The sequence below is a fragment of the Choristoneura fumiferana genome, chromosome 15 (genome assembly GCF_025370935.1).
Source record: "Choristoneura fumiferana chromosome 15, NRCan_CFum_1, whole genome shotgun sequence".
Lineage (NCBI taxonomy): Eukaryota > Metazoa > Arthropoda > Insecta > Lepidoptera > Tortricidae > Choristoneura > Choristoneura fumiferana.
The window spans coordinates 11,239,431-11,263,488 of record NC_133486.1 but is presented as its reverse complement, the minus strand read 5'-3'; the positions used below and the strand labels follow the sequence as shown (position 1 = coordinate 11,263,488).

At 38.0% G+C, this 24,058-nt stretch overlaps 3 protein-coding genes and 2 non-coding genes across 5 annotated transcripts in view; 2 read left to right on the top strand and 3 right to left on the bottom strand.

The window, feature by feature from the left end:
• Window positions 1-398: 398 nt before the first annotated feature.
• On the bottom strand, window positions 399-3,617 carry LOC141435456 (MIT domain-containing protein 1-like). Its single transcript, XM_074098138.1, has 4 exons — window positions 3,386-3,617; window positions 2,015-2,253; window positions 1,210-1,409; window positions 399-617 (listed from the first exon to the last, which is right to left on the bottom strand). The coding sequence occupies exons 1-4, from the start codon at window positions 3,516-3,518 to the stop codon at window positions 455-457; spliced, it is 735 nt and encodes a 244-aa protein (XP_073954239.1). The 5' UTR covers window positions 3,519-3,617; the 3' UTR covers window positions 399-454.
• Window positions 3,618-4,008: 391 nt separating this feature from the next.
• Polr3C (RNA polymerase III subunit C) lies at window positions 4,009-14,421 on the top strand. Its single transcript, XM_074098627.1, has 11 exons — window positions 4,009-4,334; window positions 4,588-4,712; window positions 4,977-5,106; window positions 5,478-5,682; window positions 6,434-6,526; window positions 6,641-6,802; window positions 7,480-7,633; window positions 10,716-10,836; window positions 11,488-11,559; window positions 12,638-12,805; window positions 13,447-14,421. The coding sequence occupies exons 1-11, from the start codon at window positions 4,188-4,190 to the stop codon at window positions 13,585-13,587; spliced, it is 1,518 nt and encodes a 505-aa protein (XP_073954728.1). The 5' UTR covers window positions 4,009-4,187; the 3' UTR covers window positions 13,588-14,421.
• LOC141435931 (U1 spliceosomal RNA) lies at window positions 8,711-8,873 on the top strand. The gene has a single exon (XR_012452238.1). It is a non-coding gene; the product is annotated as a U1 spliceosomal RNA (small nuclear RNA).
• Window positions 14,422-17,441: 3,020 nt separating the features above from the next.
• UBL3 (ubiquitin like 3) overlaps window positions 17,442-24,058 on the bottom strand; it is a 128,637-nt gene continuing 122,020 nt past the window's right edge. The window contains exons 3-4 of the mRNA XM_074098629.1: window positions 21,061-21,228; window positions 17,442-19,704 (exon numbers count right to left, since the gene is read on the bottom strand). Coding sequence (XP_073954730.1) covers window positions 19,640-19,704; window positions 21,061-21,228 — 233 coding nt within the window. The 3' untranslated portion in view covers window positions 17,442-19,639. The remainder of the gene's footprint in view (window positions 19,705-21,060; window positions 21,229-24,058) is intronic.
• On the bottom strand, window positions 22,552-22,624 carry TRNAT-UGU (transfer RNA threonine (anticodon UGU)). Its single transcript has one exon. It is a non-coding gene; the product is annotated as a tRNA-Thr (tRNA).

The following is a 24,058-nucleotide window of genomic DNA, read 5'->3' as shown; positions in this document are numbered from 1 at the left end:
ATATATATTATACAAGTAAGTTACATTACTCTTAGTTGTATGTTCTGTTCTACCATTCCACCTGTACTTATCTACATAGGTTATATGATAAGAACTATGTAGGTATCTGTACACTTGTACAGACATAGTTGTTAAGAAAATGTTCATATGAAGCCGCGAAAGTAGGATTTAATGTGGCATCCACATTGTTATTATCAAAATAAAATATATTCCAATATTAAGTGTTATTTGATTTTACTCCTACAATAGTTCTTGCAGGATAGCAATAAACGCATTCTTTGCAGACAGAGTTACAGGTAATAGCTAGTTTCCAATATTATTAAGGTAACTCTATAATCACTTACACAACAGGAGACAATTAAAAACTACAACTTATAAAAATATAATTTTAATACATAATACAAAATAATTCATAAAAACATTCACTTAACCTACTTACATTACAACCATTTAATCATCCATATGACTGTTTAACATTCTTAGAATGCACTATATCCACTGTGGTTTCATGGCACTGTCTCAGATCCATGTCGTACACGCCAAGACAGAATTTATTCTCCGGTGCCTTAAAAAAGTCTAGCCCTCTACCGATCTTGATTATCCAGCCGGAGCTCAAACTGCAGATGGAAAACACTTTATAAAATAATTTTTCACTTCTCATGCTCGTAAAGTTCGTGGTTATGCTGGATCTAGTGCTCTAGTGCATAAAGTAAAATCTTCGTCTAAGACCAAGGTAATCGCGTGTAAACATCCAAAAACAAAGAAGTTTCTACATATTTTTTAAACAATTTTTATTTCTATAAAACTAAAATAAATCAAATCAATCAAAATAGATCAATAAAACTAAAAATTTATAATTATAATTTAATAGTAATAAGTGAACAATAAAAGGTACATAGTAAGTGAACAATTGTTTCCACTGTTGCTATTTCATTTCCTTGCCATTGAAGTGAAAAATAGAGTGTAAAACTCGAGCATTAAACCCATTTTCCCATTGACATGTCTATCCACCCTCGCTCAGATGGCTATATGAATGTCTTGGGTAAAATGGCTCATTTTATGCTCTTGGAGCGAGAGATCGCTCAGCTCCCCAAAAAAAATAATGAGCAAACGCCAGGGTCCCACTGCTTCGATGATACATGTCTCTTAATAATATTTTTCTATTTATTTATAGATCTCAGGCCAAATTCAATAATTTCAATAACTTACGTGATCTGTCTATCATGCAGTGTCTCTGAATATTCAACAGCCAGTTTCACGCGGTACCTCTGCAAGTCTTCATTCAGGCTGTGAAGCCAGTTTCTTTGGTCACCCTCGGACTTGCTGTCTCTAGAAGTCACCAATTGAATGTTGCTCAGATTACTACAGGTTTTCACTAACAGCTCGCAAAGGCGAAGGAAATTTTGACACTGTAAATAAATAAACTAATTATTGTAGCTTGAATTTAACACAATCTCTGCCTCGCATTGTTAAGCGCTGCGCTCGTAACCGGTAGCAGAGTTTTCCCGCTTTTTAAGTAAAGTGACTAGACACAGAACCCAACTGTTGGGTTCTTGGCACTAAATATGTTGAGAAATTGTAAGTGTATTATTAATAAATGGTTATTAAATTTAAACAGCTATTCTAGAGGCATGGTGCCAGCTCTGGCTCCAGTGGTGGATTTGGCCTAAGGCATATTGCATTAGGCATAAGGCATAATTGAGACATAAAAAGTCACTAAGATCATAACAATGCTGAGAAAGGGGCGGCTGATACTTAATACATGGCCTGGGGCCTAGGGCAGCCAACACTGCAAATCCAGCACTGTCTGGCTCACATGTCAATATCATGTCAGGTGTTCGAGAAACAAAACCCCTCACTACTTTGCTCCAGTAAACAATACTGGAACAGTTTGAAATTAGTAACAGTGACATAGTCCTAGCATGACGTAAAAACTAACATGCAGTCAAATTTTTTATTCTTATTTGGTACAAAGGATCAGTTCCTAAGTAGTATTACAACTATATCCAATTACCTGGTGAAAACTCCTAATGTAAGGGTCCTCAACCACCACAAACTGTACATCATCATCTAGAAATCTCCCAAACAATGACTTGTAGCTGTGCCCTGTAGAGTTGTTCTCTATGTGGACCTGTTCATGAAACTTGCCAGCTTCCTTTTGCTGTAGAACCAACTTCTTAATAGTTTCTGCTCTCTTCATGTACTCCTCTACCTTTTTTCTAAGATATAGCTTGACGGAATCATCTGCTTCTTCTGAAAATGAGAGTTGAAGATACTACTGGCGACGTCTTTGGAAAGCTAAATATAGCACAATAGCCTAGTGAGTTTTAACTTGTTGACAGATTACACAAGCTTCTAATCAGGTTAAGTATACCTAATATACAAATAAAAGCCAGCAAATACTTTGTTAAAACAGTACAAACAAATTATCACTAATTGAGTTCAAGTTCAAGCACAAGTGCACAAGCACAAGTAGGTAATCCCTTACTTTTATATTATAAATGCGAAAGTAACTCTGTCTGTCTGTTACGCTTTCACGTCAAAATCACTGAACCGATTTTGATGAAATTTGGTATGTAGGTAGTTTGAACCTCAAGGATCAACATAGGATATCTTTTATTCCGGTAGAGGGCGCCACCGCGCGATAACCGGCATAAGCTAGTTTGTAATATTTTTAATGTTCTAGATAACAATTTGTTTCAACAAAATGAAAACAGAAGAATAGTGTAATAAAGATAAACATAACATAACATTTCTGTAAAATAACGTCCTTAGATACTTCAAAACCAAAATACTTGTGATATAGACATTAGAGATATCTATTGATTTAAAGTATCTAAGGGCGTTATTTTACAGAAATGGGTCAGATAGCAAAGGGTGGGCACTTCTGGGACTTAGTTTTTTTTTTGGTATTTTTTTATTTTACATGGTTAGTATTTATTTTACTTCTATCGTATAGAACGCATCAAAATAGACATAAAATGTCAAATAAACTTTTCTCTAAGATCAACCCTGGCTGAGATATCGCGACTCAATTTTCAACTTTTTGAACATACCTACCTACATTTTAAAACAGCGACACCGATAAAGTAGCAGTCGACGGAGCTCCGCAAATTCCGCCTTGTTATGGCGCTTCGCGCCTGGTCGTAGCACTAACCTAACCTAACCTAGATTAACTTGTGTCGCGATATCTCAGCCAGGGTTGATCTTAGAGAAAAGTTTATTTGACATTTTATGTCTATTTTGGTGCGTTCTATACGATATAAATAAATACTAACCATGTACAATAAAAAAAATAGAAAAAAATCTAAGTCCTAGAAGTGCCCACCCTTAGCTATACCCCAACCCAGAAATGTTAAAAGGTTAGAATTAAACTGAAACAAACCTTTCATTTTATCAACCAAAATCTGCAAACCTTCTTGATAACATACTAGAGCTTCAGTGTAGCGTTTCTTAGTGTCCAGTTCGACGCCCCGCGTCAGTATTTTAATTGCAGCACTCTCAATAGATGAACTCATGATAATATTACTAATTTAAAATAATACACGAACTGACCTGACCTGACCTCAACTCCTAACAAAACATAAATAAAAATATCTGTTGTTCTGTCAGTCTGACACCTGACTGAGAGCCACAACAAGGTGCCCCCACATGCAGTCGCTCGTCGCTCGATTGCAGCGGTAAATCTGGTCACGTGACCCCATTTTGAAAGATCTATCCTGCAAGAAGAATCTTATCGCTACTGCTCGACGCGGCGACTTGACGCGAGTCGCAGCGGGAAATTTGAAAGAATCCTGCAAGAAGCCATCTTATCGCTACTGCTCGACGCGGCGACTTGACGCTACTTTTTTGAGTCGCGGGAAATTCTAAATCACCTTCAAAACCTTTATTCACAGGTCTTCGCCACGTGACCAGATTTATCGCTGCAAACGAGTGACTAGCAACTGTATGTGGGGGCACCCTAGTATCGAGATGTCCGATTCTGTTGTATCTGTTATCTGTCAAAGGTAAGGTATGTCAGTGTCAAAAATAAAAAAATAAACACGCGTATGTAAACAACAAATTATCAAATTAAGTACGGTAAATTAGTGATTTAAAAGAGGTAGTGCAAAGCATGAAACCTAAAAGATTATCTATTTAATCAGCAGCAGTAACATAAACTGTATAGAACCTTGTATAAAGCAATAATGTCTCATCAACTCGGTAGAGTGGTTTCGGAGATACTTCTCCGTTATTACGGTGAAATCGTGCAGCAGGTTGGAAATGATTTGTTCACATATGGCAGCAAGACTATTACCATGATAATGAGGAGCACGGGACTGCCTAGATCGCAGGTATTGTTTTTAATGCTTTTGAGGTTATGTTGACATGCACGACTACGGACTAACCTATTTCAAAATATATATTATGTACTTACCAAACTTTACTCGCGGCTTTGCACTCGTATACACACACACACACAAATTTTTCGCATTTTTATTATATTGCATTATGTGCATGGTAATATTTATTTCCACTGCTGGACATAGGCCTACATCAGTAGTGGACATCTTTTGGCCTGATAATGATTTTAAATATATCTTTCAGGTAATTGAGAGTCTCCGGACACTTATAAAATACGATTTGGCCTTGTTTGAACCATCGGCCAATGAAGTAATAGCAGACTACAAGTTAATCCCTGACAATGTGCTTCTTCTCATTAGATATCCCAGGTAAATAACAATTTCATTAAATTTTTAGGAATATATATTTTTTTAAAGAATATTGAAATAGTATAATAAATATACATTAATAACTTATTTTGTACTTAACTTATTATTGAGTTAATCTACGGCTTTTCCCCTTTCCTTTTGGGGGTTTTCATTTTTCCTGTCACACTTCCATGGCCACTCAAGAAAATTCTACTACCGGTTCAGGAAATTACTGATGAAGAGAACCCGGCAAGAAAGTCAAAGTGTAAATGTTAATGCTCACAGATACCTTCTGCAAATGAAGAGTAAATATGGCAGTGAGGCAGAGCTACTGATAGAAGAATTACTGCAGCAAGCAGCAAGCACCGCCACAGGACTACTGCTGGCTATTGCCAACAAGTACAAAGATGACAAGGTACACAGTACAATTATTAAAAAATAATAAATTATCCTACACTTGCCATCAGATTTTTCAGAGCAGCCAAGGTCATCAAAAAAACCAAAACATGAATTTCAATCTCTTGCGAATGAACTGCATGTTTCAACATATTCAATCACCTAGGCATCTCTGAAATATCTGAGGACAATTTTTAATTACTAACAATTACTTTCAAAAATAACAATGTTAGCATAAAAATAAAAATAATGTGGCAGGAAAATAAGTTACAATTTTAACTAGATTTTTTAAAATGCTGTCTTTGCATTAGCAAACTATAATTAGATTTTAATTTAGCCTAAAATCGTACATTTCAAAGTGTTTACTAACATATTTATCAAAATTTCCAGGAGAAAAACATCTCAATAATAACACTGAAAGACACATTCGTGAGCCTGGCCACGGCAGGCTACATCCAGCAAGCTCCCGTGGCAGAGATGAAGGAGGGCTCTGAGATCCCTACCCTCGTGCCGGTGGCCACCATTGTGCCAGAGCTGGACGGCAGGGCTTTGGTGCAAGCCATGACGAGCGGCAACACGGCTGATATGAAAGATAGTATGTATTTTTTTAAGGACTACAAGAAAGGTTTTCAATTCAGTTTTTTAATTTTTATGCAGATATTATTCCGATGGTATCCATGTGCATGCGTCATTGTAATTTCAATTAATTTGTAAGGACCTTATCACACTTGCGAGTTACGAGCGTATTTTCTATACAAATATCAGTTGCGGCGAACTCTTTGCTTGATCGCCTTCATACAAAATACGCTCGCTACTCGCAAGTGTGATAAGGCCCTAAGACCTGATAGTTTATGCGAACAAAGCCGCAGGTGAAGCCTAGTTATAATAATAAAGCTGAAACACACACGAGTTATTTGTCGTTTATAAACTAGATGGCGCTAGTGAAACTTATTTCCACGTGATACTTTGAAAAGATCAATAAGAAATCGCCACTGTCTAGAAAACTAGAAAACTTATCGCTTAATTCTATTCCTATGTCACTTATGAAATAAATTACACAGTACATGGTATGTTCGTAAATTATTGTAAGTTGCACTAAATCTGAATTAGATGGCGTTAGTGGACGTGTTTTGGGGCATTCTATTTGGAACTCGCAAGCGAACACCAATTCAAAATATCATCAAGTTTCAAGTTACATCGTAGTCAACCGCATTTAAAACGCCTGAGTGCAAATAGTTGGTATGTAATTTTCGTGTCACGACGGAAAACTTTCATGCTAATTGATGTGTCCACCTTTTTTAATTCCGTCCAACCAAACAAATATGTATAATCAATTTTTTTTTTAGATGTGTACTGGAAGGTGAACTACGACAGATTCCATCTTGACTTCAGAGATGACGTGATGATTAAAGCTATCACACGACGGATTGATGAAAACGGTAAAATTTTTTTAGAGGAAATGTTTAATCTGGTTTTTCGGGTTAAAATTAATGAATTTTATTAGAGTGCATTTATAATATTAGTTGGATCATTGTAATATTATTGTTGGACAGCGGGCGAGTTAATGCGGCATCTCCTGGAGCAGATGTATTTGTCGTCGGCGGCCTGGGCGCCCGAGTCCAACCCCGCGCCCGCGCTCGAGCTCAAGGAGCGCGCCCGCCGCGGCGACCGGCCGCAGCTTCACCAACATCTGGACCAATACCTCAAGGTGCTAGGTCAGTCCAACCCTAAATATCTCAAAAGTCAGTCAAAATATTTTTAATCAATTGAGGCTATAACAAGCACTTATGAATTTTAAAAAATCTACCACCGGTTCGAAAAAAAATTTGTTTATTTCAATAAAAAACTTGCATAATTAGCTTGATTAACCTTAGCTTAGGTATATTTTATCAAATATATGTACAAGCATTTTTCGTTCAAAGATAATTTATAAGATTATAATGCATGAATATAGACCCAATTTTCGCAATGTTAAATTATCTACATCTAGGACTGGGCGGTCATAATGTCCAAATGCTGTGTATCCTTGGACGTTTTGACATTTGGACCAACATTCCCGGGAGGGTCATTTTTCAATTTCATGTTTCGTTAATTATACACAGTGAGCAATGTTATGAGCAGACCCCGTTATCAAGTGGGCAGTTTAGTGGCTACTTAACATTAATGATGTACAATGTCAATAACAAAACTTTTTAAATTGAGTTATCTATCAGATCAATTTTGGAGTTCCCATAAATAGCTCCGACATCGAGACTTGAATAGTTTATATTACACATCAGTAATGTTAGGTAGCCACCATGCTGCCCGCTTGATAACGGGGTCTGCTCATAACATTGCTCACATCATCACATTTTCATCATCTCGTTTATTTTTCTTACCTTTTTGTCCGCAGAGGAGAACGGCGCGGGGTTCGTGTCGCGATGCGGCGACGCGGGCGGCGGGCAGTGGGTCGTGCGCGTGCGCCGCGCCGCGCAGGAGACCCTCTGCGCCGTGCTCGACCACACCGTCACAGAGCGCCTCGGCTCCAAGGCTGCGAGGATATTCAGGTACAAAGCCCACGTTTACCCACCAAGCCTCTATTTCACCACGTTCACAGGTGCGACTACTACATGGGTCAGTCAACTTTTTGATGTAGCTTGTTGCCATGGTAACGTGTCCTAAGTTACTCAAATATGATTCTAAGGGGAACAAATCCACTAAAATTTTGGAGTTGTGACAGTTGGCAATTTCTTCACGGCTCATCTCCTAAGCACACTAGTATACACTGCAAAAATCTAACAAAGCATATTATTATTACTGATGTCTCCAGAGCAGGGGTCGGACAAAAAGTGCCGATGACGTCAAACCACTTATAGGATTATTTCAAATAGTATTTTTGATTTTCATAAACAATTATCACTTATTATTTATCAACCTCTTTATTAAACGATATGAAATTTATTTTATTCACTGAATTCCATTGATTTATTTACGATTATTTTGTTACTTCATTAATGCTACTTTGTTACTACATGTCACACGGAAGTTTAAATAAAAACATCATCTTTGATTGATTTTAGAGTAGCTCGATATTTCGGCTCAGTTTTCGGCTCAGTTGCATGCGCCATGATCACGAGACTACAGAATTGCGGGTATGCTGGTATAACTGTCAGTCAGTCAGAAAAACGCACGGAACGTAGAAAGTACGCGGAACATTCATAAAATTAGTAATGACCGCGATAGTCTAAAATATTGTATGTGATCTCATGTTGATTTTACTTAGAGCGAAGTCGTATCTCTTGGGCAATAAAACGATAGCGCACATTGTAAAATACGGCTTTAGGTTTACCGTATACTGTCACGACAGTTTGTAGTTCTCACAACACGCTCTTTTAAATCCTAAATAAATAAATAATCCCTTATTTTTAAATCGATGACGAGACGACAAGGTCACGTATTTTTTGAATAGTTATTCTGTCCAAGAAATTTAGCTCCTAATAGCGCCATCTACCGAGCCAAACAAACATCATTTTAGTAACTGGCGTCTCCGTTAGATGTCACTGTCACGTCCCGAACGAATTCTACATCGCGCTGTTAAGATTTTTCCTGGTTTATAGACGACCCTGGTTTGACGGGAAGAAATCATACTTACCTGGCGTAGGGGACACCGTGATCAAGTAGGCGGTTCCCCCAGGGCGAGACTCATCCATTGCACTGCGGTTGGGTTGACCCTTGCGATTATCCCTAATGCGGATAACTCGGACGCGTAATTTTTGGTAGTGGGGACTGCGTGCGCGCCGTCCCCTTTATAATCGTTAAAATGAGATATCAGAACTATGTGATAAAGTGGGAACCAACCAACCGTACAGATAAATAAACATGCTTTGAGAAAATGATTGTACTCGTATTTATTTACTACCTACTGCATTTATTTACTTTAGTTAGCTTTATCAAAACGTACAAACCAGACCGAAAAATAAAACAAAACAATTAAATCTTGAATTGAATAAATTAAAACCGTTTTTCTCAGAATAGTAAGGTTTGTTTAAAATAACACTGAACTGCGACATGACGAACGAACACATCAATCAATGAATGAAGACTAAGGGGCTGTTTCACCATCCATTGGTCGGTTCGTCGGTTTTGGCTTGCCTGTTTTCGGTGTTTATTCTAGTTGTACGTAGTACTTACTATTTCGATGCAGCACGCTGCTCGCCGCAATAGTGACTACTAGGAAATTCGTGGACCACGCGGCGTCCACCCGTGAACCACCTGTCGACAACGAGTGGACGCCCAAAGTCGAGGCGGTGCCGGGTGGCTCTAATGAGCTGTGTCCTTTAAGCGAAAGTTTCGAATGACAAATAGGAGTCTGTGAGTTACTTCACTTAATTATGAAATCGATCGACTTGGCTGTTTATTTGTATCAAAATGTATCAAATTTTGCAGTGACTTAAAAAATGACGTCCACGGCTATTACGTAAGATTGTACACTAACTAGTGTATTGAACACGTCACTTCACTCGAGGCGTCGAGCGTAGGCAAGGGTTTCGATTAGGGAGTGCAATCTCGGTATTCCGAGATCTATATCTTGCAGTAATTTTGCAAGATTAATCTTGCTCCCAAAATCATGCACGATTTCGCAAGATTTGCAAGATTGCACAGCAATTCATTTTTACAGTAGATCCAGCAGACGATGATGTTGATAATATGCGCCTCTATCCTCAATAGCCGCAAAAACACCTCTCTCTATCTTAATGAAGATTACAAATGATTAAGAAAGCCCGCCCTCAAGAACACCCTTCACGTGTACCTGGTCCATTATTTGATAAACTTGTTAGATAATAATCCGTTCTGTCAAAGCCTGCCGTCAGTGTGGTGGTGCCAACAAGCGTCTCTGCGCTTACCCAGCAGCAGAAAAGACCCGTTCTGCTGCTGGGTATTTGGCACAAAACGTCCGAAGCCAGTTGGCATACAACACTCTAGATATGTTGTGTTTTCTAAGGAGTTTTTTTTTTTCATAATAATTCAGTTTATGGGGGAGGCTTATGTCCAACAGTGTACGTCCTACGGTTGAGATGATGATGATGATGAATCCATTTTATTTTAATAATTGATTTAACAAATGTTTGATATTGGTAGGTAGGTGTATTATTCCATTGTTTTGGCCCTAAAACAATAACTTTACGAAATTTCAATAGAATACTTAGAATGATTAAAAATAAGTCGTAGATTTGCGAGATTTCGCAAAATACAGAGATCTTGCGAGATTAGACCTCTAAAATCTTGCAAATACCGAGATTGAAGATTTTTCTGTAAGATTTGCACTCCCGTTTTGATAGTTCTAGAGAGAGACAGTAGAGGATAAGGGTTTTATAAAACATTTCATGCAATACTATTTCCATAGAGTTAATGTATGCTGACTTAGTTCTAATCCCACTGCCCGAAGGGGGTATGATAATAAAACACAGATTAGATTACAAAAAAACTTTTAAAAATACCTTATTTTTACAAACTTCTAAAATTTGTAGCTGTTGGCGCCTAATTTTGCCTCGCACTTTTTATAAATGTCCTAAAAATAGTACAACAATTGCGATACAATCTAAAATGTAGTCTTGTTTTTTCAACCTTGGAGTTCTTATATACTTTCAGGTTAATACGCGCAAAGAAATACATAGAAGAGGAAGACATACAGAAGTATGCCATGCTACCGAACAAAGAGTGCAAAGAGCTGACGTACAAGTTGCTGGAAGAACATTTTATTAGTGTACAGGTGAGCCAAGTCGTTCAAAATAAGGATTATACATATACATGGTGTAAAGAAAATCCCACATTAAAGCTACTTACTGATTACTAATAGGGTACAAGTGGAAAAACGTTGAAGTACGAAAAAAAAAAGTTTTGTATGGAAGTCGAGTTGAGTCACAAGCAAAATATTTTTAGTAATCAATGGCCTAAATACGTGACCTGTGGTACTTATTTTTAAAACTTTGAATAAGTTCATATTTTTACACTTGACTGTACATGCCTGCCCTAGCCACTGAATACTTTTGAAATTGTCCTTAATGTTTTCATATAAGTCTTTATGTTATATTGTTTGTCAATTTTGGTTGTTTTCTTATTTTGTACAATAAAGAGTTTGTTGCCCACAGAATCTGATACCCAAATCATTGCCCGTGGACAGTCTTTCAGCATCTTGTAAATTTTTCTTGTAACTTAACTTGTAATTATTTGTTATTACGTCTGCCGAGAATTCGTTTATCGATATCCCGCGGGAATTTGCATTTTTACGGAATGAAAACTATCTGTCCTTAGATGACAAATGACAAATAGAATACGGATTTGGATTTTGAGCTTTGGTTAGTATTACAAAAGCAATTAAATATATACTTTATTGGTGCTAATACCACGTTCTGTTTTTCAGCCAATGCGAAAAGCTGCATCCGCAGGCGGAATGGCCAAGGCAATATATCTTTACCACATTGATTTACACGAGGTAAGTACCCCATGTATCGTTACGCTCTCTATGCCATCTAGTTTTTTATATGAGAACTATTTTTCATTCCGTTTTTTTTTTTAAATAGCTATGAGTACGTCAGTTTGATTCAACTGCGTTAGAAACTTAATCCATTTTTATTAGCAGGTATGTAGTTGAATACCCGCGCTTGTAGAGAAATTTTGCGTTTTTCAAACAAATAGTTTATTCTGTTGGTCAGTTCCTTTGCGATAAGATAGATGGCGTTACATTAACGTATTTTAGCATATGTACTAGCTGGTGCCTGTGACTCCGTCCGCGTAGAATTATGAAAAATAGTTTACGTCCTATTCGCAGACCTACCGAATATACACAAAAAAAAATCATGAAATTAGGTCAAGCCGTTTCGGCGGAGTCTGGTCACATGGGAATTTTACAAATACAAATTCAAATAATTTATTGAACAAACAGCTGTCAATTCTTTCCGCTTTTCCACAGTAGGTGGCAGCACATATCTTTACAATAGGCTCAACGATATACCGTTGTCGTAATAGTTATTTATGTGGCTGGTGCATAATGAGAGGCATCAAAGTACGAGTGTGGTTTTATGAAACGAGCCGAAGGCGAGTTTCATAATAAGATCGCACGAGTGTTTTAATGCCTAATTATGTATAGCCGCATACATAACTTTATCTACATGCATATCATAAGTTTTCTATAATATGTTATGTATAAGACGTCCACTGTTGGACATGGGCCTCCCCCATAGACCTCCAGTTGCTTCGGTTGGAAGCGGCTTGCCTCCACCGTGAACCCGCGACTTTAACCAGGTCATCCGTCCATCTCGTTGGTGGACGTACTACGCTGCGCTTGCCGATCCGCGGTCTCCACTCGAGAACCTAAAAGAAGAGAAGATAGGCGAAATATCGCTAGATGGCGTTAGTATCGTGAGGTTTTTTGACGTTACGGTCTTGCTTGCAACCTCACAACACTAACGCCATCAAGCGATATTTCACTTGTCTTTTAGCCCTCATTCTCTCGTCATTCTTACCAGAATGATGCGATTGAACTGACGCCAGAGGGTTTTTCCATCCACCAGGTGGCGCTACTGGGCGTAGAGATGTGCTACCGCTCGCTGCATAACCTCATGTTAGTGGCGGCGCACGAGCGGCGGCGGCACGCGCGGCTGCTGGACAAGCGGCGCCGCGTGCGCAGCATAGTGCACGGCATGCGCGCGCGCGGCGAGCCGCAGGATAATATCGACGACGTTAGTACTCCGCGACCCTAACTATAAACCTTGAAACGCACTGATAGCGGTGGAAGAGTCCGCATAGAATACCGCGCCACGCTTATCTCCTATGTATTGTATGCGGACTGTTAGCTCGAATATTACAACCGGTACCGCCTTCGCGCCGCGTGGCACCGCTCTGCCACCGGTGGCAGTGCGTTTCAAGCTTAAAGCACTCGCAATACATGCCGAGCTATAGCTTATCTCTATGGATATCATATAAGATATCCTACTAATATTATAAATGTGAAAGTTGCTCTATGTGTGTGTGCGTGTGTGTGTGTGTGTGTATCTTACTACTTCACGCTAAAACGGCTAGACGAATTATGATGAAATTTGTTATGTAAGTAGATAGCTGGACATAATGCATTACACACAGACTTCTTTTTATTCCAATATTCCTACGGGACCGCGATAAAATCACGAAATCTCAACCGCTGAATTTAGAGTCATGAAATTTGGCATGGTTGTTTTTAATGCAACGTCAATGAAGGTTACGATGCAATTTTTAGGAATTCCCATGAGAATAATGGTATGACTAATAGTTTTAGCGTGCGAAGCCGTAGGTAAACACTAGTTACAAGATATGTTTTTCACGTTTTTTGTTACTATCGCAACAGGTGGAAGAGACTATCACGCCGCCGGAGCACGCGGTGTTGCAAGGCGTGGAAAAACGCATCAAGCAACTGAGCGCCGCGGAACTGGAGCTCGACAAGACTTTGTTCATACTCAACTGGTTCCTCACGTACCCAAGGAATTAACTCAACATCTCCGATCACACTCCGAGCTTTTTAACCCCTAAGCAAACAGAGGGGTTATAAGTTTGGTGCCAATGTCTGTTTGTGGCATCGTTACATGGAACGAATGAAGTGATTTCGATGTGGTTCTTTTTATGTGAAAGCGAGTTTTCTTGCGGTGTTTCTTGTGTTTTTTTACCAAAAGAGTGACAATTACGAACTAATCTCTTAAGTATAGATAGTGCCACGAGAGTTGAAGTGAGTGATTACACACACAGCTACAAAAAGAACTGATTGCACATGTGTTTATTTAAAAATATACAGTGCTTGACAAGAATTACCAGGGGTCCCCGCACTAGGCTTCGCTTGTAACGCGGGGAACCAGTTAAAATTATATTAGATAGTTAATTCTGGTTATATGGCTTAACTAGGATACAAAACCTAAGTTTAGCTATAAAACTTACTTAAAACAAAGGAATCACAATATGGTAGTCAGATCACATAAATATTGGTTACAAAGTGCTTAAGAGATCGTGTCTAAAATTGCTTCAGTGTCATCGTTTGTTTTTGCTTCATTTAGGGTACAGCCTTTTAGGTTACAATAGTTTAGAATTTTATAATAAGTAGAAATCCTAATGTGCTCTGAACGAATGAAATGAATGAGTAAATGTCAAAATCCTGCTGTCATTACATGAAATGTTGTAGCTGTGTGTGTAATCCTTCACTTCAACATTCGTGGCACTACCTATATCTGTTATGTTTATTATGAAACTTATACATTACGCTTCTATTTTAATATATTACTAAGTAATTTTTATTTTTAAGTATTCACTAAGGAAATAAAAGTCGTTAATATATTCTTAAAATTTTATTTCACCCCATTGAAACTCAATAGTCGTTCAAACGATGTACAACCTATTAGTATCGATCGAATTATTAATTATAAAATTTCCGACTATCTACAGAATCAGCCGCTTAGAAAAGAAAATGCGTTTATTTCAAGCAAATCTCTAACCCTGAATTCTGAAACAACGCTATTTACTTTAGATTACTGTTGCAAGCTCGATTCTCCCAATAGGGACAATGAAACCACAAAACAAATGGCATAGTTTCTACTGTCAATACGCGATTCTCCCGTAGATTTTATATGGAAATAGAAAGAAAGAAAGAAGACATTTATTCACATTCACAAAGACACAAATACAACAAAATCAAAACAATAAACAGCAAACACAAATAATACAAAAATGAAGCGCTGATATTCTGTCAGAGCCGTCTGGGACTCTTGGAATGATGCATAAATATACTAAACTGATCCATGTGTAAATAAAATAGATTTAACTGTTAGTAAACATGAAATAAATAAATAAATTACAATAAACCATAAGTAAAAACAAGGGACAAATAAGTTGTTCACAAACATCAGGCTCGCGTACTCAGTGCTGATTTAGTGAAGGGATTTTTGGAGCGTTCAGCTTGCGCTTGAAGGTGTACCCACTAGAAGCACCTTGAATAGGAGAAGGAATATCATTCCAGCACCTGGACGCCGCTAAATTAAAACTTGACTTTTGCGATTGAATAACTAAATGAGCCAATCTTGCGATCACGTCACGGCAAAGCGGTCACGTCGAAACGGGAATCACGATTCTAACGCCATCTAGCGATATTTTGCCTGTCAAGAAACCCTCAATGAAATGAGGGTTTCACAGAGGCGAAATATCGCTAGATGGCGTTAGCATGGTGAGGTCCGTTTGACGTTTGCTCGTGATTGGTTAGCCAATCCAAGCAAACGTTAAACGGACCTCACCATGCTAACGCCATCTAGCGATATTTCACCTCTGTGAAAACCTTCATTGAAAATCAATCTGGTTTCCAAAGCTAAGCTAAAAATAAAAAGTACTAGACGTCTTAGTGGTCAAAGTTGCGTTAACGATGATTGTGTATTCGTCAGCCAAGTTTGAATTTGGAGCTGGCTACATTTTTTTTTTACTAGAGCCGCGTCTTCGAATTATTGTTTCATGGTGTCTCGTCGTCTACCATATTCTTCGTCCGGTACAAAGAGTAGCAAAAACGAGAGATATTTTGTGATGACAATCCAGAACGTGTAGAAACGATGTAGAATCTATGACGAAACAATCACTTGAGAAACCCAGAAACCCCAACTTACGCTAAGTACTTCGGCCACTCACGCATACGCCGCCTTTGTAGTGTGCCATATTGTCGCTGCACCCCGATGAGTTTGCACCGCCTGTTATAAATTGTTTTTGAAACACTAAAAATTTCCGGCATCTTGGAGAATCGAGCTTGCATCGGTGATATCTGTAAACCTTAAAAGTAATTTGGTAACCCTTCCAACCAAGAAGACATGTAATCAACATTGTTATAATTATTAATTAATATTAACAAGTATATAGATTATGTATGTACGTAGTTAAACACCTGTTATACAGTGACACCTAACATTTTATTATTTTATTTATTACAGAGATTGACCGTCGCATTAAAAAAAAATCTTTACCTTTAATAAATTAATATTTAATTTGACTATCTTTTGATACCTAGATCTAAACAAAGTTAATTTAGCTTTTTCTGAACCGTCTCTTCTGTTCCATTACTTAGTTTAGTTTAGAGTACGAAGTTAATCTGACTAATTGTTTTATGTTTGTGATACAAGCATACACTGCCTAACGCTCTACACGTTATTGTTGTATATAAACAGTTTCAAATGTGCATCTTTTGGAAACAAAAGAAACATACGTTATTAAGAAAAAGTCCAAGTGAACCCTATTGCATGACCCACTTACTTACAGAATTAAAAATTGAAAAACGTTTTGTAAAAAGAAATTTCATCACCTCAAGTTTTCGTTGTTAATGTTCAGTTACAAGTATCATAAGCTTTTATCGGTATTTATAATATAGTTTCCCCAGAAATTAGACTTGACTTAAATTTGATAATGATGGCCGTTGTGCGCATTTTTCCAATGGCAGTGAACAATATTCCCAGACCCAGACCACACAAGTTTTTAAGAAAAAAAAATCTAAATGCGACGGCCTTAGATATCCACTCCAAAGCTAGATTATCGCTAGTTTCGTCTAAATTAAAAATGCTCGAATATTTACACGTCCGTCTGCACGAATAGATACTTCGTGTCGTAGCCGAGATCTTGTGATGAAAAAGTGGATTGGAAAAGCTAGGATAAAGCTCATACAGGTACCAAGGGGGGTTTCTGTGATAGCTCGTTGGCGCTAGTATAGTAATATCCGTTTGTCAACTTTGCCATTTGCATCACGTCTGTCATTGGTTGAATAACACAATGAACCAATCACAAGCACGACGTCAACCAAACGGACTTCTCGATACTAACGCCATCTAGCGATATTTTAGAAGAGACCCTCATTGATTCAAGAAGGATTCTAGTTATGTTATTCCTTCATTATTGCAGTGCTGTTTGTGCTTCAATAAGTAGATTAGCAATAAGGCATGATTTGGTTGTTACCTTACCAATTCTCAAACGTATTGTCAGTCATGCACGCTATATTTTTTTGATCGTGCGATTTTTCAACAAAATTACAATAACTAAAGGTTATAAGCAGCAACGACACGAGACATCCGCGTGCGAACCTTAAGTGAACGCTGTTATCTGATTAATAGTTAAAACTATTCTATAGAAATATTAAAATACAGTGAAGACATTCATCTATCTGGCCTACGATATCACCTTAACGCGACGAGTCGAGTCGACCTACAATACCTCAGACTATACATAGGTACTTATAGAAGTTTACAAAAGCCACTATTATCCGTATCATTAAATATTACCAAGCAACACGTATGTACAGGACGACGGAACAAGCGAAACAAAAATAAAACATGAACATCAAGTTGAAATTATTTTTATTCTCTTTATAAACTAGGTATTTTACACAACTTAACAAAATACATACATACAGCAACTGAACAGAGCAACCAAAATATAAATCATTCATACGGCATCGAAACTTTATAACCTCGGCCGGGCTGCGCGCGCCGGGCTGATACTTGCCGAAGTCGTTTCTTGGATGGAACCAAAACATTACTACTTAAAAGGCTTCTACGTGGTCAGGCCAACTTCCCCATAGAGACACTTGATTAATTGGAAACTCAGCACGACCAGGGGTCCTTTACATATTTCTGACTCTGATTGGCAGTGACATAATTCGACCTAGGCCGTTAGAAGACAAACCGTTTCAAAGGTTGGCAAACTACACAGTAAACACGACGATTTGCAACTCTAAAGGTGATCTCTCGGGAAGTCGACCCGACCATATAGTCCTTTGAAAGGGGGACGCTAAGTTTGTGATTAGACCTTCGGCAAGTATCTCAGCCAGGCAGGCGGAGGCTTGAGTGTTGAGGTGAGTGGCAAGAGTGGTGTCAGTCTGCCCCAACGCGGCCCGGCTCTAATACTGGCGCGGACGCATCACTAAGCGCCTCCCGTCGCGTCTAATTCAATTTAATTTAATTCAATTTGTACTATAACCAAATATTTCGCTCTACTGGACCGAACTCTAAACATAAAAATATAAAATAATATTTTTGAAGACATTCCTTTATTTGTAAGCTTATAACAAAAATTAAGGCTAAGCCAAAATAATCCGTCGACAACTCATCCATATGCCAATTTAAAATATAATTAAAAACTACGAGAAATGCCAAGTAGAGGATAACTTCAGGTCGCTACATAATCTGTGATGTAAATAGGGAAACGACAAAAAACATTAAAAAAACGATATTTACAAAAGCAGTCGGACTCTGGTAACGCTAGAGGCTATAAAATGATAAAGTAAAATAATGATAACCGATTTGACGCGATCCGATGCATACGCTTGCTCGTTTTTGTTCTCAGTTTTTACTGAACTTCGTGCAGACTACATTTCATATAAATTCATATTACAATAATCTCATGCATGAAACGCAATCGGGAGCAAAAGCGTTTTCAAATAAAACAGGTAAGAAATTGAGAGTGGAGTTCGTTCAGGATCAGGATCTAGAATACAAGTACGCTGCAGCCAGCTTACTAGTGCATTTAATACTAAGATTTACCACGAGAGTAAAATGAGAACGGCGAACAGCAGTCGCGGTGTTCCTGTATTGCCAGCCTAACATGCTCAACCTACAACTAGCGGTAAACACCGATTTAAATAAAAAAAAATCCAATATTGCATGAACTTATCACAAGAAACATTAATCCCGTAAATAGCTTCCTTAATGAATTACAAAATATACGTACTATTTACAATGCAAATGAGATTAATTTACACACTTCGTTCCACTACGTAATTTGTCATTTAATTATTATAAATATCTCCATAGTAACGTTTATATAAATTCATGTAGATGGCCTAAATTATAATACTAAGTTTTTGTTTTCGATAGCTGGGACTGAATAAACCGAAGTTTCCGCTGAGCTGGCAACGCGCGGTCCCGTTAGCTTGTGATTTGCTAATCGAGTCGGCTCGTAGTTCAACTATATAATTTACGCGGTGAGATATATCGCTTAAGCTATCTGAAATCTGAAACGTAACTGTCGAGACGCCCTTGGAGCATGCGGTGGTCTTAAACAGTGTGCGTTGGTCGAACTGTGGCTCGTTTCGCTTGCATGAGCCACAAGATGCAGCTACAAGCCCGAAGCGGCTGTGGCCATCTGCCACAGAACATGGCAGTTGCCTCTTTAAACTTGTAGCATTGATTGCTGAGATCGTCTACCTACATGGCATGTGCAGTAGATATTAACTTTTATTAAAAAATATTCACACAGCGCCAGCTATTTTGTCATTGTAAGGCTAGCGCCGACTTTTCCCTGGTTCTTTTCATACCGATTTATAAAAATTAAGGATTCCTTTCTCTATAGTGAACGTAAAGATATTAACTTGAGCAAAAACAAGACTCAACTGGCGCTTTCTACATGTGCCGTGTAGACGATCCGTAGAAACTGGGCCTTGCGGGCACGTAGAGATACGGGAGCTGATGTAGTTAGTTTAAGAGCACCACGGGCCACACCACTGAACACAGTCCTCACTGCCGCCACACCGGGGAACATTACAATATGCAGCACGATGCCGAACAACAACTGCTCGAACCGCCTTTACTCTTTTGTCGTTGATCTGGAATGTAAAAAGATTCGTGTTAAGATAATAAATATATTTAAAAAAAAAAACAGTACAAACGATATCATCACAAGTTTACGTAGGTTTTATTTATCTTCATACAAAAAACGGCATGTCATTCTCTTTTCAACATCCAGGTTAAAATAATTGGGGAAATCGAGTCCCATATCACGAAGCTACAATTTCAAAAGCATCATCACATATATGTATGTCAAACGTAGAATTGAAACTTGTAGTTTTGTGAAACGGCCTCCTTAATTTCTAGGCACCTAAATCAACATCGTACGTGAAAAATAGAAAAAATATTAAAACACGAAAAAAAAGAAATCAGGTGCCCAGAAATTCTTACAGCAGAATATAACGTAGTTAAAATTATTAAATTGTCGTTGTCACTTACAAACCAGGAAAGGAAAGGAGGAGGATGGTCGGGTTAGGCATAGGTTTTTGTTACACCCATCGAACTTCTGCAAATTAAATATTTGTTTCTTTAAATTAATCTTGACGAAGACTTGAATAATAATTTCTGAGCACCTGACAGAGTAAAATTAAATACACATTAAACTAAAATATTAACTAGGTAATTGAAATATTCTATTTAACTCCAATTATGTCTAATTTCATAGTAGATACCTGGCGCGTCAAGTAATATTTTAACACAATCCTAGCCGTGTCGGCAAATGCTATTAGGGCCATAATGCATCAGGGATAATTATGTCATTATACATCAGTCGACAAATAGGCGCACGCGTAGGCATAGACAATATACTGAGCAGATAGTTCGGAGAATTGATGGCCGATGTGGGTATTGTTTCTGGAGTAGACCACGATCAAGACGTGTTGATGACTGACTTTGCCTGCCGGCGTAATTTGTTAGCTGTGGAATTGTTAACATGGACCAGCAAATTAATATTCGCCTCTGCTTGAAAAAAGGGCTTCATTTAATCATGTGTTGTTCGAACAGAGGGAGGATCTCAAAAAAATCACGAAACATCACGGGTACAGTCAACTGCATTAATATCTGCCACAGCGGAGCAAGCAAAAATAACTGACACAACCGGTCCTAGAGTTCGCTAGTCTAGCGATTAAGAATGCACACTACAAGTGAACGCTCAAGTTTATCACCTTTAGGTACTCAAGAAGTTTACCAACAACTATGTCGATCGCTTATTTAGTATGTAGCGTATGCATGTGCAAATGAGCCGTGGTAGCTTAATGGTTTGGACCTATGGCTACTGAGCTACTAGGTACCAACTGATGTAGTACTTTTGAACCACTCACTCGCAAGGTACACATCTCTAGTATATACGCCGAGTCGACAACGATGTTGATGATGTATGTGGCAGTGGCACTGACCGTGTGAGTTGGGCTCGGGGAGATGCTCGCGCGGCACTAGATGCATGACGGTGGTCCGGCCGAGTTGCAGGCCGAGCGCGCCCAGCGTCACCGAGCTGTGCAGGAACCGGCCCTGGTAGATCAGGCGGAGGATCTCGGCGCGGGAGACGCACTCGGTCGCCCAGTCCGCTGGAACATGAACAACGAAATGTTTAAAAAAAATCGGCCAAGTGAGAGTCGGACTCGAGCATCGAGCGTTCCGTACAAATTTGTAGGTATTTATGAATAGCCAGTCCAAAGGAAAAGTACCCTATACATTTTGATTCCCTTGCCTTCAGTGTCGAAATATATTTTTATATGTTTTTTGCGGCATAAACGGCCGTTACTTTTTCTTTACGTTAACTTTTAAATTTTACTTTTTCACAGCTTCAAGGGACTGTAGACCTGCGATGAGTATATGTTGCTTTTAATTTCGACTCGATATCTCCAGGTGTTCCCGAGAAACAGGGTCTTGACAGACCGCGGATAGACGGACAACAAAGTGATCCTATAAGAGTTCCGTTTTTCCTTTAAGGTACAGAACCCTAAAAACCTTTTTAGAATATAAGACGATGTTTTCATGCCAATACATAGGTTATGGGTTGACATGTCACTGTACATTAGCTCTATTTATAAAACCAATTTTACCATGTGTAAAGCAAAACAAACTATTTCATTAATAACTAGTAGTTCTGAGAGCTATGGACCACGCGAGTCTTTTTTTTACGTTTTCAACAAACAACACGACATGGTTTCTACCTGTAAGTCTAGATAGTATAACTGCTTAAAATATAGAAAGAAACAAAAATTAAACGTAAAATTAACCGGTGGCGGTCACCCATCGAAGTACTGAACGCGACTGACGTTGCTTCGCCATTACGAAAAATTCCAAAATGTTATTCGACGAAAAAATCCATATGATGATCGAATCTGCTCACAAAATTTCACGAAAATCGGTTAAGAAATGCGACCCGTAGAAGAGAGCAGCCAGCCGGACATACGAAAGCATTTTTGAACGGAGATCTTTCTTCTCCTTTACAGAAACGTGCAAGTATGAACTTAACGTACGACGTGGTATATATAGTTATATCTTCTCAATTTACAATAAAAATTAATTTCCCTTGGTCACGCCATCACGCGTGAACGGCTGGGCCGATTTCGCTAATTTTTTTTTGTTGTGTTTGCTATTGTCAGGATCTTATAAATAAAATTTAGAAAATAAATAAAAAAACTACGCCGGGGGCGAAGCCGCGGGCACCAGGTAGTTTTTTATAAAATTAAATTTTATTATTTTTATTATTTTAAACATACTGAATCCACAATGAATCAATCCAAAGTAAAAAAATAAAATTTAAGTAACAAAAAAAGTAAACGTAAAAATAATAACAGAAAAATATTTTAAAATTTTATTGAAAATGATGAAAAAATTGCAGAACTAATAAAATAAAATCAACAAAAAGCTGTATACAGCACTGCCCCCAGAGAGATTTGAACTCTCGACCCCTGGTTTACAAGACCAGTGCTCTAACCCCTGAGCTATGGAGGCTTACGACAGACGGCTTGTAAATGTCGGCTGTTATTGACGCGCGCAGTTGCTTACACACACTTACAAGACTCACACCTACAGCGATAGAATGCGTCACTTTTCGTTAGCGTTTAGTTACATCGTTCTCACAGAGAGGGCGCTGTTTACAACAAACCTAGATAACATTATTTGCTTTCTTTTCCACAAACATTACATACTGTTTTTATTTTTAACTAGCAGTAATTAGATAATATAATGATAAATGAAAACACATATCATTTAGACACAAAAATACGAATTCAACCAATTTTACCTTACGCTCGAATCCAGGCCAGGTTTTTTTTTGTACAAGTCGTTTCCGTTCGTTTGTCGATGTTCAATAAGATAAAGTAATTTTTTTCTTAGGTACGTTGTAGATCATAATAATTATATAAAACAATTCAACAAGTAATTTTATTACTGTCGGGTTGGAAAAATTAATATATCAGGATGTTATTTTACTCTCAATATTCGACCCCGAAAACAACAAACTCGCTTCTTATTCGTGACTAACAACCAAAGGAACTATTTTATGTTAAAAAAATACACGCGAATTGCAACTTCCCAGTTGGCCATCCGTAAATCACCGGTCGCCCGCCAGGCGGCAGCACCGGCATAACTTCGCCCAAACATATCGCGGCTATAATTCGAGCACTGCTCCACCTACAAATTAGTTTCACCTGCTCTTTACGAAGTTTTTGTGGTTTCTGTTTGTTATTTTGTTTACGTAACATGGTAGATCTATAAAAGATAGTTAGAGCAAAAGATAAAAAAAAAAACGTAATAGATCAATAGGTTTTATAGCGAAGATTAATCACTGACGTGTATGTTTCTCTCTTTTGAAAAATTTAGTGTCCTAGAAATAGTAGATTGTACAACAAAAGCATAAAACGAGCCATGTTACTCGAGGCGTTCATATAGCCACCCGAGCCGCACGGATAGACACGTCGAGGGGGAAATGGGTTTTAATGCTCGGGTTTTACACTGCTTTTCACTTCGATTGAGAGGAAATTAAATAGCAAACTTTTAATGAACTAAAAGAATTTCCTTGCTCACCCGCGACCTTACGATAGCTAAGCTTATGCAAAATATGCAAAAATTATAAATTTTTACTGTTATTCATTTATTTGGATTGATTTTTAATCATAACATTAAATAAAAATTATTAAAAACATATATAGGGCCTTTTTTGTTTATTTTGGCTTAGGTACTTATTTTACTTTATGCACTATCATAAAAAGTAATTCTATAAAGTAAATAAATACCAACTTTACGAGCATGAGAAGTGAAAAAAATATTACTCTAATTAGTTTATCAGTTAGATCAGCAGAAAATACTGGACACGTATTTTTTCTTTTGTCAATTAAACGAATACTCATTTGTAAAGTAGACATTAGACATAGCTATCGTAAGGTC